Here is a 14,425-nt window from a genome sequence, read left to right as displayed (position 1 = left end):
CGGTTATGGTTATGGTTATCCAATAACCGAAATCGTGGTTATGGTTATGGTTTTTGGTCAAAACCGACCCAAACCGACCCATGCACACCCCTATCTATCTCTGATACTAAAGCAAAATAATGTTAACTTTTTGACCTTGATGTGGCAATGCTCTTTGGCCAGAGAATTGATTTTTGAGCGCCATTTATCTCAATTCTCTCAATTCTCATTCAATTCTCTTTCAATTAATATATGCGCCTCCTTCCTCAGGACGCCACTTCCTTCCTCAATACGATTCACAAACCCTAATTCATCAATCAACGCTCTTTTCCTCCCTATGTTTCTTCCTCTGCCAGTTTGTTCTTCATTAATCGCCGCTCTTTTCCTCTCAGCAGTTCCTCCATAACAACGAGCGTTACTCGAATTCGTCTCGATTTGTTCTCCTATTTTGATATTTGGCATCCAGGTAACAATCGTTGTATCATTTATTTTGAATATGCGATCTTAATTCCAAGTTCTGTTTGGAACCCTAATTTCATGTTGTTATTGTACGATTATCTCAATATCTTAGAACCCTAACTTACATCTCATCAGTCTATGTTAGATGACACGTATTTTAACATGTATGTTGTAGATTTGATAGCTTTGTTCTGTTTTCATCCCTTCATTGGCGATGCGTTTCAGGTAATGGATTTTGCGTTTTCTCTGGGTGTTGTCGATCTCCGCTTCCTGATTTATACAGGTATATGGCTGGTCTCTTTTATGCATTATCCCTTTATTAGGTGGTAGTTTTTTTTACTTTTATGATTTCAATCCCTTGATCTCTTACAGAACAACCCGATTTCAGGGTTTTAGGGTTTAGTTTATAGCTTTTTTAAGTGTTTCAATATGTTGATATATGATGTTGTGCTTTCCGGATTGTAGTGTTTTAGGGTTTTAGTTTTTAAAATGATTAATTGATATGTTTAAACTCCAACATGTTTAAGAATAAATTTCATTGTCGTTATTACAGGTAAACTGACTCTGTATTGTGTTGTGTTCACAAGATCATTTTATGTTATAGGAGAGAGAAAGAGATGTGTTAAGAATCTCTGAGCCACCACAGCTAACATCGAAATTGTCGACGAACTCTGTCTCATCCAGTAAGTGAGGATAAACGATGGCCACAATGGTGGCTGCATTATGGTTCCTACAATGATGATGATGTTTATGGGCTGAATGTTTGAAGGTTCTTTGAGCGTTGTAATCATCGGAAGAATCAAGCCCCACTGCCTCGGTGTCATATCCGCCGTATCTCCTTTCTTTGCCGCCTTTTGGTAATATTCTTTCGCCAATTTGTTGAATTAGGTCATTTATTTTTTCATATGACGGGTATGCAGTTTGTTTTGTGATTAAAGTAGATTGGTAATACTGTTCAGTTAGTGTTTTTTTGTGTTTCATTCCAAATATTTTCTTATTTTGCTTCAGGCTACACACGAATGTTGCAAATCTTTATTTTGAGCTAGCCTATAGCAGCTAATAAATGCAATGCAATGCTTTCCATAGCCAGTGCAAGGTGCATTAGTTTTTCTTTCTTAAATTTCATACGTTTGGGCTTTGTTTCTCTACTCTTATATTGTTAATTTTTTCCCTTCGTGTAATTGTCTCTTTGGTAGGTAATTAATGATGTTTTTATACAGGCTTATCTTAGTGGAATCCTTTCTACTCATGATTTCAAGCAAGCAATGTTGCAACTACTGTTATCGGTAAGTTCACTTTTTATGTCTATAAACTTATGTATCAATTATTTTAGTGGTTGGGTAGCTTGGTTATTTCAATTATTTTAGAGGCGGTTTCTTTTGAAGTTGATCATCTTTTTACGGGTCGGGATAGGCTTTGTTGGACAACCCTAAAGAACTTCTAATAATTATTGTGTTATTTTCTTGATTAACACAAATTGGTGTCTATTTTGACAATCATATATTTGCGTAATATAGATATGGTTATATGGTTTTTAATATAAAACCATTACTTGCATAAAGGTCCTGATTTGTGTTTACCAGGTCAAACAAATAAAATCAACTAATTAGTCGAACGTGTATCCGAATACATAAACCCTCTCAGATAAATTTATTTGGTTGAAAATAGATTATTCTTAGTAATAGTATATTTTTAATAAGTATATTCCAACACATTTGTTATTCATAAGATAAAAAATGTAGCCAATAAAGTTTTGCAAGTTATCATCAATAAAATTTACCCGTTATCTAATTTGTTCATCCTTATTTATAGATGATTAATTTTATGGAAATGTAATAATGAAATATTGATTTGTGTTTGCTTGGAGTGAAGAGCAACCACTAATATAGACAAATTCTTGAAGCAGGTGATATTTTGGATTGTTGATTCGCATGGTCAAGTCTTTGATATTGAGAATATTGTTCGCTATGGATTGCGAGTTGAAGGAAGAGATAGTGTTAAAAGCTTAATCAGTGATGTTATTAGGTTTTTTCTTGCACCAGCAGTTCGGTACATGATTTTGGGAGTTTTTGTGTTAGTGACATAAATGGGTTGGGTAACGAGTCAAAAATGATTTGAGTCGGTGGATATAAAGACACTTTTGGGCGATTTTCTATATGTTCAAACTTTTTGACCCGTTTAACTTTCAATTATTTGTCCGTCATTTTGCTCATTTGACACGTTAGATTTCTGAAAAAGTTTACCTAATTTCTAACAAGATGGTTTGTGTGATAACTGTTGAAGAAATTTTATCTGAACATAAGAGGCATTCATCCGGTTTTAAAAGGAACTGTCGGGACAAGCTAGACTGATTTTATCTAATTTCTAACAAGATGGTTTGCATGACTGGTATTTGTGACAGGTTTGCCATTGATTTGTGCCTAATTTGTTGTTTTCTTAATTCAGTGATGTTATGCTCATGATATGTTATTAGGTTTTTGCTTGCACCAGCAGTTCGTTACATGATTTTGGGAGTTTTTATGTTAGTGACATAAATGGGTTGGGTAACGAGTCAAAAATGATTCGGGTAAGTCGTTTTAGCTCCTTCACAAGTCAACTAATTTTAGCTCCTTCACAAATTGTTCTTATAAACAAAACTCAAGGGCGATTCTGATACAACCTGATCCAAGCAAGTCGACTGATTCGGCAAGTTTGAGATTGATATTGTTCGGTCTGCTGTGGAACTTGGAACCAGCCGCTTAACCTTTATTGGTTATAGTTTGTTTTCTTTAATTTTTGGAGTACATATTCACAAACCATATTTTTTTTTAATTTTGAAAAACAAAATGGGTTCGTAGGAGGTGAATGATGACGTTGTAGGAGGTGATGATTTGTTGTTATATCCACAGTCGGTTTTGCAAGAGGATGAAGACAATGAACCAAATCCATCTAAAAGTTTGTTTTGTGAACTATGAGCTGGTGTCCAGACAAACCGCGTGTGGCGGCGGTTCGTTGGCTGGGAATTTGGTCGGTATTGATTCGATTCGTTACTATATTTCTAACTATAATGACCCGGTACGTTATTATTTTTATTATATTATTTATTGTATAGATTTTTTTTTGTAATCTTGATATATTTGATTGGTTTAACATAACACTCAATCCAGATCGGGGGTCGAAATTTCCACCTCTATTTGCCTATATGTGCCTTTTAAGATCTGAAAATTATCTTCTCCAGACACATTTTGACTACATTGCTGCAAAATTTGGTGAATGTATTGCTAATGAAAGTGAAAAGCTTTGGCTTCCTCCAATCAGACAAGATGAATACACAGGTTAATATTATTTTAACCCATTCTATTATGATAATATTGTTTAAAAAAGGGTGAAAAGTCGCAACATAACAACAGTTCAAACAAATTCCAAGCTTTAAGTGACAATGGTATAAAAAATATGAATATTTCGGCTCGGTTAATTTTGGTTAACCAATGGTACAAAAAATAACCGATGACTGATCTTCGGTTAATTTCGGTTCGGTTTTGTCGGTTTTTGGTTTGGTTTCAGTTAACGGTTCGGTTTTTGCTCACGATGCTACAATTTAGTATTTTGGTTGCTCTAAAGTTTTGTTCTCGAATAAAGAATAGGGCAATACGTGTCACTGACATATTTTTTCTTATTATTAATTCTGATTGTTAGAGCAATGGAGGTCCTTACCAGAACCGCAACAGTTACAGAGGGCGTGAAAGAGGAAGAGGATCCAGGGTACTTTTTTCAAACTTCTTATTCATTTTAGTGTATTTTGTAAGAAAGGGTATAGTCGTCAATTCAGTTTATGGGTTCTTAACGATGCAGGGAACGAGTGAATTAACTAGGGATATAAAGACACTTTTGGGAGTTTCTGTGTCAGTGACATAAATGGGTTGGCTAATGAGTCAAAATGATTCGGGCCAGTGGATATAAAGACACTTTTGGGCGATTTTCTATATGTTCAAACTTTTTGACCCGTTTAACTTTCAATTGATTTGTCCGTCATTTTGCTCATTTGACACGTTATATTTCTAAAAAAGTTTACCTAATTTCTAACAAGATGGTTTGTGTGATAACTATTGACGAAAATTTATCTGAACATAAGAGGCGTTCATCCTGTTTTAAAAGGAACTGTCGGGACAAGCTGGACTGATTTTAGCTCCTTCACAAATTGTTCTTATAAACAAAGCTCAAGGATGATTCTGATACTACCTGATCCAAGCAAGTCGACTGATTCAGCAAGTTTGAGATTGATATTGTTCGGTCTGCTGTGGAAGTTGGAACCAGCTGCTTAAATTTTATTGGTTATAGTTTGTTTTCTTTAATTTTTGGAGTACATATTCACGAACCATATTTTTTTTAATTTTGAAAAACAAAATGGGTTCGTAGGAGTTGAATGATGACATCGTAGGAGGTTATGATTTGTTGTTATATGCACAGTCGGTTTTACAAGAGGATGAAGACAATGAACCAAATCCATTTAAAAGTTTGTTTTCTAAACTATGAGCTGGTGTCCGGACAAACCGCGTGTGGCGGCGGGTTCGTTGGCTGGGAATTTGGTCGGTATTGATTCGATTCGTTACTATATTTCTAACTATAATGACCCGGTACGCTATTATTTTTATTATATTATTTATTGTATAGGTTTAGTTTTTGTAATCATGATATATTTGATTGGTTTGACATAACACTCAATCTAGATCGGGGGTTGAAATTGCTACCTCTATTTGCCTATATGTGCCTTTTAAGATCTAAAAATTATCTTCTCCAGGCACATTTTGACTACATTGCTGCAAAACTTGCTGAATGTATTACTGATGAAAATGAAAAGCTTTGGCTTCCTCCAATCAGACAGGATGAATGCGAAGGTTAATATTATTTTTAACCCATTCAATTATGATAATATTATTTGAAAAAGGGTCGAAAGTCGCCCATGTGCATTTAAGGCTCATGCCTTGAAATTAGTATAAATTTTTGTAGTATTCTGTGTTGACCCAACCTGACCCGTTTTGATGGGCACAAAACTATTTGTTTTGACCCGACCATTTTACCAAGAGTTTTATGATTGCATGTATTTTTGCCATCTTTTCTTCAGCCACCATTCACACATTCCAACACAAAGAAACTTCAGGAGAAGTTTGTCAACTAAAAAGTGAAGTTGCTACCGTGGTTAAGTGGTGAAGCTCACTCTTTGCTTAAAGGGGTAAGTCACTTTGTCATGATTAACCTCTTACTATGCACGTTAATCGCTAGAACTATTTAAACTTCATGTGTTTATATACGACAGTTGTTGCAAAAGGACCCGACGCTAAGGATTGGAAGCTGGACTCGAGGTTGTCATGATATCAAAAATCATAAATGGGTCAAGGAAATAACATGTGAATCTTAAAGAAAAACTGGTTTCAAGATGGGTATAAATTTCAAAGCGGACTAGACTTTATCAATGCCAGAGATGGACAACGGATTTCTACTCAGGTTAGGGTATCCCCTATTTTAATCAAGTCAATGTACGCATCAAGTTCAAAAAGAAGAAGTGTTTGTTGGAAAATATTTTTTTTTGAAAGTAAAATAAAAAGTCAACGTTTCTTTTTCAATAATATTTTGGTTTTGTTTGAATGGGTGGTTAATAAGGCCATAGGCGATGGTTGGTATGGTTTAGGATTTGGAGCGTGAGATCTTATAGTGGAAGTGTGGAGTTATATATGCAATTTGTTTAGTCCATAGTAGTGAACAATTGGGCTTATGACATAAATGGTAAAATCAAGTTAGAAGATGTTGGATTTGACTGGTACATCCATTCAAGAGGTACATAAATGTTAAGAGCAAGCAAAATAGATGGGTTGGGTAACAGACTAACAGGTTAAAATGAGTTTGCGTCGATACGGCTAAACTTTTGGTCTGGGCTGAAGTGAGAATTATGAGTTTTATACATTTGTTTATCCCTTCTTTTTAGATAACTTGAACTTTTGGCATTTTCTTTTCATTAGGTATGTTTATTTTTATTATTTTCATAAAAAATAACCATATCCTTAATATTTTACCTTTTGTATGATATTATTCTTTTTTCTCTAAATATCATCTATGTTATATAACGAGCCCCTCCTCACTATGCTTCAAATACTCATTAGGTATGTTATGTGTCTATTATTTCATTATCTTCAAAGTTCACTTATATTTAAGACTTGGGAAACCTGTAACCGTAGATTTGAGAGGCAAAGTATACGAGTATGTATTTTTTTTATTTTTGTAAGTATTATAAATTTCTGTGTTCAAGTGGATTGTAAACCTGCCAACATATTTACTAATGCAAGTCGTAAAAGTAACACCCCAAAGAGCCACGAATTGCCTGATTTTTTTCATTCTTATATATAATAAGTATCATAAGTTACGAATAATTATAAATTTATTATTTTTGAAATAGTTCTTTTACTGTTTGTGTTTACTTAAAGGTTAGATGGGCTCTCGAGTGGAAACAGGCGCTGACCTAGGATGAAGTTGAGGATGAGGTGCATCTAATTTTGGGGGTGCTGCATATTACGTGTGACAACTCGTATTTCGAACCTATCTTTGTGCAACATTATGTAATTACGTGAATTTTTTTATTAATTGAATGTTATGATTATGTGCTGTGTGTATTGAATGTTTGTATTAAACGAGCCCAAACCGCACAAGACTCACCCAATCGCACAAGCCCATTCGGGCCTTACTCTTTGTATTCGGATCAAGGGCAGCCCATGATGGGTTCGGCCCACTTCAATTGCATGCATAACACTAGGAGGTAGGGGTATACTCCTCATTAGTTGCAAAACACTTTACACACACAAACCCTACACGCTCTCCTTCTCTCTCGTGAAGCCGACGGCAACATCTCTCCCTCTCGAAGCTTTTTGTGTTCATATCCATCCTTGTCCTCACCTCTAACTGGTTAGTGTTATGATTATTGATTGTTTGTTGCATGATGTTGTGGTATGTATGATTTACATGGGGATTTAGAGAGGTAGACTGTTAATGTTGATGTTCATAATAATCGGCTCACATGTACGTTTGAAAGTGTTCAGAGAGTTGGATTTGTATGATGATGATCTAGAACTGTTTGTGTGTAATCGATTTCCATGAAAGTGTATTCGGATATTGCTAGCTAGGATGCATGTTAGTAAACGAGACCTTGAATCTGTTAGATTACTATGCATGGTTGATATGATGAATCGGTTAGGGTTCATATGAATTTCATGATAATAACCCTTGTTTGATCGAATATTGGCTTGAAGGGAAACTGTTAATTGATAATTGTAAATATGGAAGTTATTTAGTTGGTCAAACGAATTGATTGAAATTGTAACTGATGTGCATGATTTTTGGAATGTTATAACTAATCGCACAAGAAGTCCATTCGCACAAGTTGGTCAGTCACACAAGGGGTCCTCAGTCGCACAAGACTGCTGGATCGCACAAGTTGTTTAACGGATTGGGCCAGGTAGACAGGTTGGGCTGGACTTGTTCCAATCGCACAACCCAAAATGGATCGCACAAGTCGGTTGGATCGCACAAGCCATCCGGATCGTACAAGCTCATCCGGATCGCACAAGACTTTTACATGTTATTAGATTGGGCCGCGTATTTTATGTTTGGGCTTTGGACTAGTTGGGCCGGGAGTTTAACTGAATCGCACAACATGTTGTGGATCGCACAAGGCTATGCTGAACGCACAACATCTTGGGCCGCCTGTTTATTGGGCTTTACCTTTGGATCGTACAAGTATCAGATGTTATGTCTACTAATATATTAACGTGCATTATGTGTTAGCTATGATCAATGCGTGTTCTTAATCTGCTAGCTTATGTGATACTTATGTGCACTACTCGAAACCAAAACCTGACTTGTATGGTAACCATGTTAGGACGTGGTTGACCACTAGCAGCTAGACTTGACCTTCTGTGTATCTGCCGAGCAAACCAAGGTGAGTTCACACTCTTACCAAGGCATGGGGTTCCCAGGGTCGGGAATGGGTTTGGAAGATTTCTTATACTTAAGGCATTATCGGGATTACGTACTTTAGGCCTCGGGAGAGGGAGGTTGTTGATAAATACTGCTAGACTAGTGATACAAATACTCCTCTTCGCACACACGCTGGGAATGGCTGCGATAATAGAACTAATCTTCGCACACATGCCTGGAATGGCTGCGAACCAAACACTAAACTTCGCACACATGCCGGGTGGGCTGCGATACAAATATACCTAGTCTAGAATACTTGGGAAATTCCCACGAATCTTCGCAAACATGCCTAGAGGGCTGCGATACAAGTGCATACGAAACATGATCCACTAAACAAACATACGGTTTACAATACGATTACTATAACTGAGCAACCAACTGTGAACTTGCTCAATTAGTTGTTGACTCTCTGTTACATGCCTTGCAGGACCTTAGGTATACATGGAGCTTGCACGGGAGGCACAGTCGTTGTGGACATGGATCGTGGACGTTTTGATAAACACATATGACAGTTGAAAACTTATTAATTACGTTGGATTTTATACTATGCTTCCGCTACTTAAACTATGTTATTTGAACACCTTTCATATTGTGGGTTGATATACACTTACGTTTATTATTACTTATTATGTTCGATATGATTGGTGGCTTGATCCTGGTCATGTCACGCCTCCAAGCGGTGGTACTCCGCGGGTGGATTTTGGGGGTGTGACAGATTGGTATCAGAGCCATTGGTTATAGAGAACTTGGTTTTAATATGGGGAAAACATTTTTATTAAAACCAGACTATAACCAGTACAGTGCTCAACGATCCACAACGACGCCTCGCTCCACGTGCAAGACTCGACATCCTAGGTAATATGGTATATGTTATATTGCCTACTTGCTAGATTACATAGAACTTTGCTCAGGGTATGCTTAGATACACATAACCACTATTGTTTGAGAACACTTGTGTGCTTACTCTCTTCTGTCATCGCACTTTTCGCGAACCTCTCTCACTTATGTTACCTTTGCTATGAAGATCATGTCTGGACGTATTAACATGACTCAAGCCCAGTTGACGGCTTTCATTAACGAACAAGTTGCTGCGGCACTTGCAGCCGCACAGGCAGGAGGTATACCCTGCAGTCGTAACTCACACTAAGATCTTTAGATCCTACACTTCTAGACCAACTTTTGTGTTTAACTATGTCCTATTCGTACACAATAGGTCAACACGCACAGCAACCTGTTTGCACTTTCAAGAACTTCATGGACTGTCGTCCAAGCACGTTTAGTGGCACTGAAGGAGCAGTGGGACTCCTCCATTGGTTTGAGAAGCTCGAGTCGGTGTTTGAAATGTGTGAATGCCCTGAGGCTCGCAGGGTGAAATACGCCACTGGTACTTTGGAAGGAATTGCGCTGACTTGGTGGAACGCGCAAGTCCAGATTCTAGGGCTGGCAGCTGCTAACGCCACTCCTTGGAACGATTTTAAGGAACTGATCAAGCGAGAATACTGCACGCGTGATGACATCCACAAGTTGGAAGTGGAGCTTTACCATCTGAAAATGACAGGATCGGAAATTGAGGCTTATACGAAACGGTCAAACGAACTAGCCATCTTGTGTCCAACCATGGTGGACCCTCCAATCAAGCGCATTGAGTTGTATCTCAAGGGTCTAGCCTCAGAAATTCAGAGCCATGTGACATCGGCTAACCTCGACAATATCCAGGACATTCAGCGTCTCGCTCATCGCCTCACAGATCAGGAAGTGGAATAGAACAGGCTGCCAAAACGTATCAGCGCTACTGCTACCGCTACCACTTCTGCTACTCCCGCTACTCCCAATGACAACATGTAACACCTCGAAATTTTGTGTCCAATAATGTGTTGACACGTGTCATGAGTTTACACGTGGTATTAAATACTAAATAAAGGACTAAAGTTGACAAACCTTGAAAGTATGTAAATTCGAGGGTTAAAAATGTCAACGAGGGGTAAATATACTGTATAGTAGCCCTAAATGATGCTCGTACCTTCAAACGAATAAATCATGGATCGTACGGAGCGAAACACGGAAGAAAGTGAGAGATTACAAACTACAGGGTTAGTTGTGTCAACATGTTTAATTTATACCTCTGAATGACCCTTTGACGAACCCGAGACTTTGTAACAGTAAAATACGCTCACTAGAATATACGATATAAATTTCACGAAGTTCCGTTTAAAAACGAGAAAGTTATGATCAAATTCGTATGCGAGGGGTTAAAAGCGTCAACAATAAAAGTTAAGGCTTTTCGGATAGTAATTAAACTAACCGGGGACTTAACAATGCGGGTAAAAGTCACGAGGCCCTTATTTATAATAAATCGAGGGCCAAATCACAAAGTTACCCCTTCGAAACCGAAAGGTCAGGCTAATCATGACAAAAGATTTGGAAATCTTGATTTACAGGCCTGAGGCGGGCCGCGTTAAAGATCTGGGTAACTTAATGCGGGCCGCGAGCCATCTGTAGATACGGTTCCTGACATTAGGATTCAGGCGGCCCGCGTCCATGTTGCCTGATCCTTAATGCGGGCCGCGTGAAAGTCACAGATGCAGAAAAATGTTTAACTTGCCTGTTCAGCCTTCTAAACGTCATGAAATGCATTTAAAACCTTCCAAGTGACCCCTAAACAATCCCTAAGCATTAGGGACACATGTTGATGAGTTGTGGTCAGTGGTAGAGTTGTGTGTCAACTTCTTATGGTGAGAAATGGACTATATAAAGGCCATGATGTGCAACCCATTGTTCACACCTTCATCTGCATTCTTGGATCACTTCTGGAGCTCAAACCTTTTCTCAAGTGGTCACATTTCGTGCATAGGACTTCAGTAAGTGTTCTACTCCTTTCTTATTCGAGTTATCACTTAGTTTTAGCTTAGAAGTCATACCGTCGTAACTAACAGTCGACTTAGCGATAAATCACAAATGATCCAGTGGTTTGTCGAATCGATGGTAGTTATAAGTTGATAATCATGTGGGCTTTAAACCCCTAAAAGGGCACCCTCTGATTCCCACTCTAACTAATCCGAATGTCGAGTCAAACGTGCTTAGAAAAAGTCAACAGAAATGCTGTTTTGCGATTTAATGCATAACCATTAATGTAGATGGCGTGTAACCTGTTTTAACACTCATATAACATGATAACAAGTATATTAATTAGTCTAAGCTTGTTTGATCCGACCATTTAATGTTTCGACCCGGTTCAGAACCGAAAGTCGCAAAACTTTGACTTTTGCCTTGACTTCAGTTCTGACCCGTTATGGTATGATCTAGATATGACTTAGGACTCTCTTAGGACCAGGTTACATGATGGTATAACCCTCTGTGACCGGTTCGTTGTTAGACCGAGTCTTTTACACATTTCCGTTAAATGCTTAAAAGTTGACCGTAACGCCCTTTTTAATTTAAAACGAGAATTTCGGACATGTGAAAGGACCATAACCATGGTTACTAATTTCTAAGCATGTCCCTAAAATTTCACGTCTATCCGAGGTCCAGAATAGGAGTTATGCTAAATAGCGCAATTACGAAAACTTTAGTAATTAAATAGCGCAATTAGCATAACGCCTATCTAAACCCAGATTTCGACACCAAACATTTTTACACACTGATGTAAAATAATATTTTGGGATTTTTAAAGATTTTTAATTATTTTTAACCTGCTCATAACCTACGGTTATGGCATCGGTTCGGTAATTACCAAATATACCATTTTCGGACGTAACTTGAGTTCTACATAGTATTTTGACCTGATTCCAGTTGCTACTGATTTTAAATAATAAATAGAGTATTTTGAACTTTATAAACTGTTCGGCAAACTCAGAATTCCTGTAGAACTCAGAAACCTCTTTTATAATCTTTAAAATGACCAAAATACCCCTACGGGGCATAATATGGATTTAAACTCGTTACGGGCATTATGGAAGGTATCCTACTGATACCACAACCCCTTTAAGGCATATTGACTTAGGAAACTTGTGTAGGACTCCTTCGGATTTACCGTTACGCCTTTTGCGCGCACGGTTCGGCTTATGTAACTAGTTTACATAAACTAGCCGAACCGGGTCAAACCTTATTGTTTTGACCTCAAAATCCAGAGTGTGGTCATACTACCCATATAAAACAAGGCTTCAAACTTGTTGGGTCCAAACAACATTCCATTCCCGGTTTTCGCCTTTCACGCGATTAAACCATAGTTATCCTTTGAAACTGACCGGTCTAAGCTAAGGCTAAATTAAAGACCCGTTAGGATTTTAATAGGTTATTATAAACCTTCATTCCAGATTAGGAGCCCAGTAAAAGTACTTGCATTTGCTGTATTTGATTGATACTTTGCTCATGTAAATACTCTTAACTTATTTCCCTATACGGGCTTGGGATACGGTACTATAAAAGTACCACTTGGTCGGGTATGTAGTCATTTAAATCGGATTGTGATTAATGTATTTACATAACCCGCTTTGTTCTGTATTATTTGATGTATGGCCCTTGGGGTTAAATGACCATGTCCCGGATATCGTTGGCATCATTTTACGAAATGGCCACGACCTAAGCACGGGGTGTAGGCGTACACCCGACAGATGCATTATGTAAAAACTGGTAATCCACTAAAGGAATCTACCTTGTGGGCATTATACCGGTGGCGTGTCAGATAACTTAAACCGGCTCTTCTAACCGGTACTAATGGACGGCAAATAAGTAAATCTGTATACAAGATTATGTACAAATAATTGACCCAAGTTATAAAGATATTTTTGCCAAAGTGCATTCAAATCAATTTACAAACTCTTTTCAAAACGAGTCAGGTTGAGTTGTATTTACCAGTGTAAACTGATGTATTTTCCAAAAAGGTTAAGTGCAGGTGCTAGACGTAATAGGCTGACTACTCCAGACATCATTACTCAAGTCTCGCAAGCTCTAGATGTCAAAGTCTGTTGAACTATTGTTTCTGTTTTATTATCAATCCGCCTGTGGATCTTTTTACTCTCCGTCGTAATACTGGATATTACATATATTCGGATTGTAATATATTTTACCTTTTGCTTCCGCTGTGCATTCATATAATTGTGTTGTTTGACTATTATGTTGCCAACCACGTCACGGTAATCCCCCACCGGGCCCACCAGTGAGACACGTGGAAATCGGGGTGTGACAGGTTGGTATCAGAGCCAACACTGAGTGAATTAAACACTAGCCTTTGTGTTTAATCTCAGTTACGCAATTGCACATTCTTGAGTCTAGACAAGAACATAGGACGAATTCCATTTCGTTTCATTACTTCCTTGTTATTTTTCTGATTAGCCCTTGCATGGGCAAGTCATGTTCTTTAGAAGTCCCGTTTAGGGCAACCATATACTTGTTTGGAATATTTTAAGGAATGGTTATGTTTAAAATATCATTCCTATATTATATAAGATCCACCATTATAATAAGATGGCAAAATCTAAAAAGGACAAGACCTAGCTCATGTGTCATTTTAAAGCAGGGCCAAGATGGTAGTTCCATAATTAGATTAAGATCCTCGTTAACATTCCAACTAAGGATTGTTCTACGTTAATTATTAAAAAGAATCTAAAGAGTAAAACCTAGCCTGAATGTCGTTATAGACATGGCCAAGATGGTAGAACCTATCTAAGAGATTCAAAATTTTGTTAAATATCTGAAAGCATATTAACATGCTTGACAAAGTGTGATACGATAAAAATCACATAAGTCATATTTTTAAATGGGTTGTTCTAAATCCCTTATTTATATAATCATCCCTTATGGATGAAGTGCCCACGGGCTATGACTAACGTCCTCTGAGACTAGAGACAGTGGTAGCTTATGACTCCCTGTCAAGAAAAGGTATTGAACTTTGATTCAACCCTTAATGCCTCGATTCTCCAAAATCATGGCTTGTAAATTAAACTTGTCTACGTGACTAGGCCTTTTGTGCTATTATTAACTTATAATT

The 14,425-nt window shown here is 37.6% G+C and overlaps 1 protein-coding gene across 14 annotated transcripts; it reads left to right on the top strand.

Annotated features, from left to right (window-relative positions):
• Nucleotides 1–221: 221 nt before the first annotated feature.
• Nucleotides 222–7,065, top strand: LOC110868197. 14 transcript variants are annotated; one of them, XR_004863579.1, is made up of 14 exons: nt 222–445; nt 664–721; nt 1,026–1,295; nt 1,447–1,534; nt 1,659–1,724; nt 2,345–3,004; nt 3,327–3,492; nt 3,656–3,752; nt 4,114–4,179; nt 4,270–5,051; nt 5,216–5,312; nt 5,540–5,647; nt 5,732–5,919; nt 6,894–7,065. XR_004863579.1 is itself a non-coding variant. In XM_035975746.1 (11 exons), the coding sequence occupies exons 5-10, from the start codon at nt 1,502–1,504 to the stop codon at nt 5,623–5,625; spliced, it is 567 nt and encodes a 188-aa protein (XP_035831639.1). In that variant the 5' UTR covers nt 222–445; nt 664–721; nt 1,043–1,121; nt 1,208–1,295; nt 1,447–1,501; the 3' UTR covers nt 5,626–5,647; nt 5,732–5,780. The 14 variants fall into 14 exon arrangements, 6 of the variants coding, with proteins under 6 accessions (XP_035831639.1, XP_035831636.1, XP_035831638.1 ...); XR_004863581.1 differs by having other exon boundaries at nt 2,345–3,492; nt 4,270–4,748; nt 4,885–5,051; XR_004863580.1 differs by having other exon boundaries at nt 2,345–3,492; nt 4,270–4,748; nt 4,834–5,051.
• The last annotated feature ends 7,360 nt before the right edge of the window (nt 7,066–14,425 follow it).

The sequence above is a fragment of the Helianthus annuus genome, chromosome 7 (assembly GCF_002127325.2).
Source record: "Helianthus annuus cultivar XRQ/B chromosome 7, HanXRQr2.0-SUNRISE, whole genome shotgun sequence".
Lineage (NCBI taxonomy): Eukaryota > Viridiplantae > Streptophyta > Magnoliopsida > Asterales > Asteraceae > Helianthus > Helianthus annuus.
Note: the sequence above shows the minus strand (reverse complement) of the source record. Positions and strands in the feature narration are given on the sequence as shown.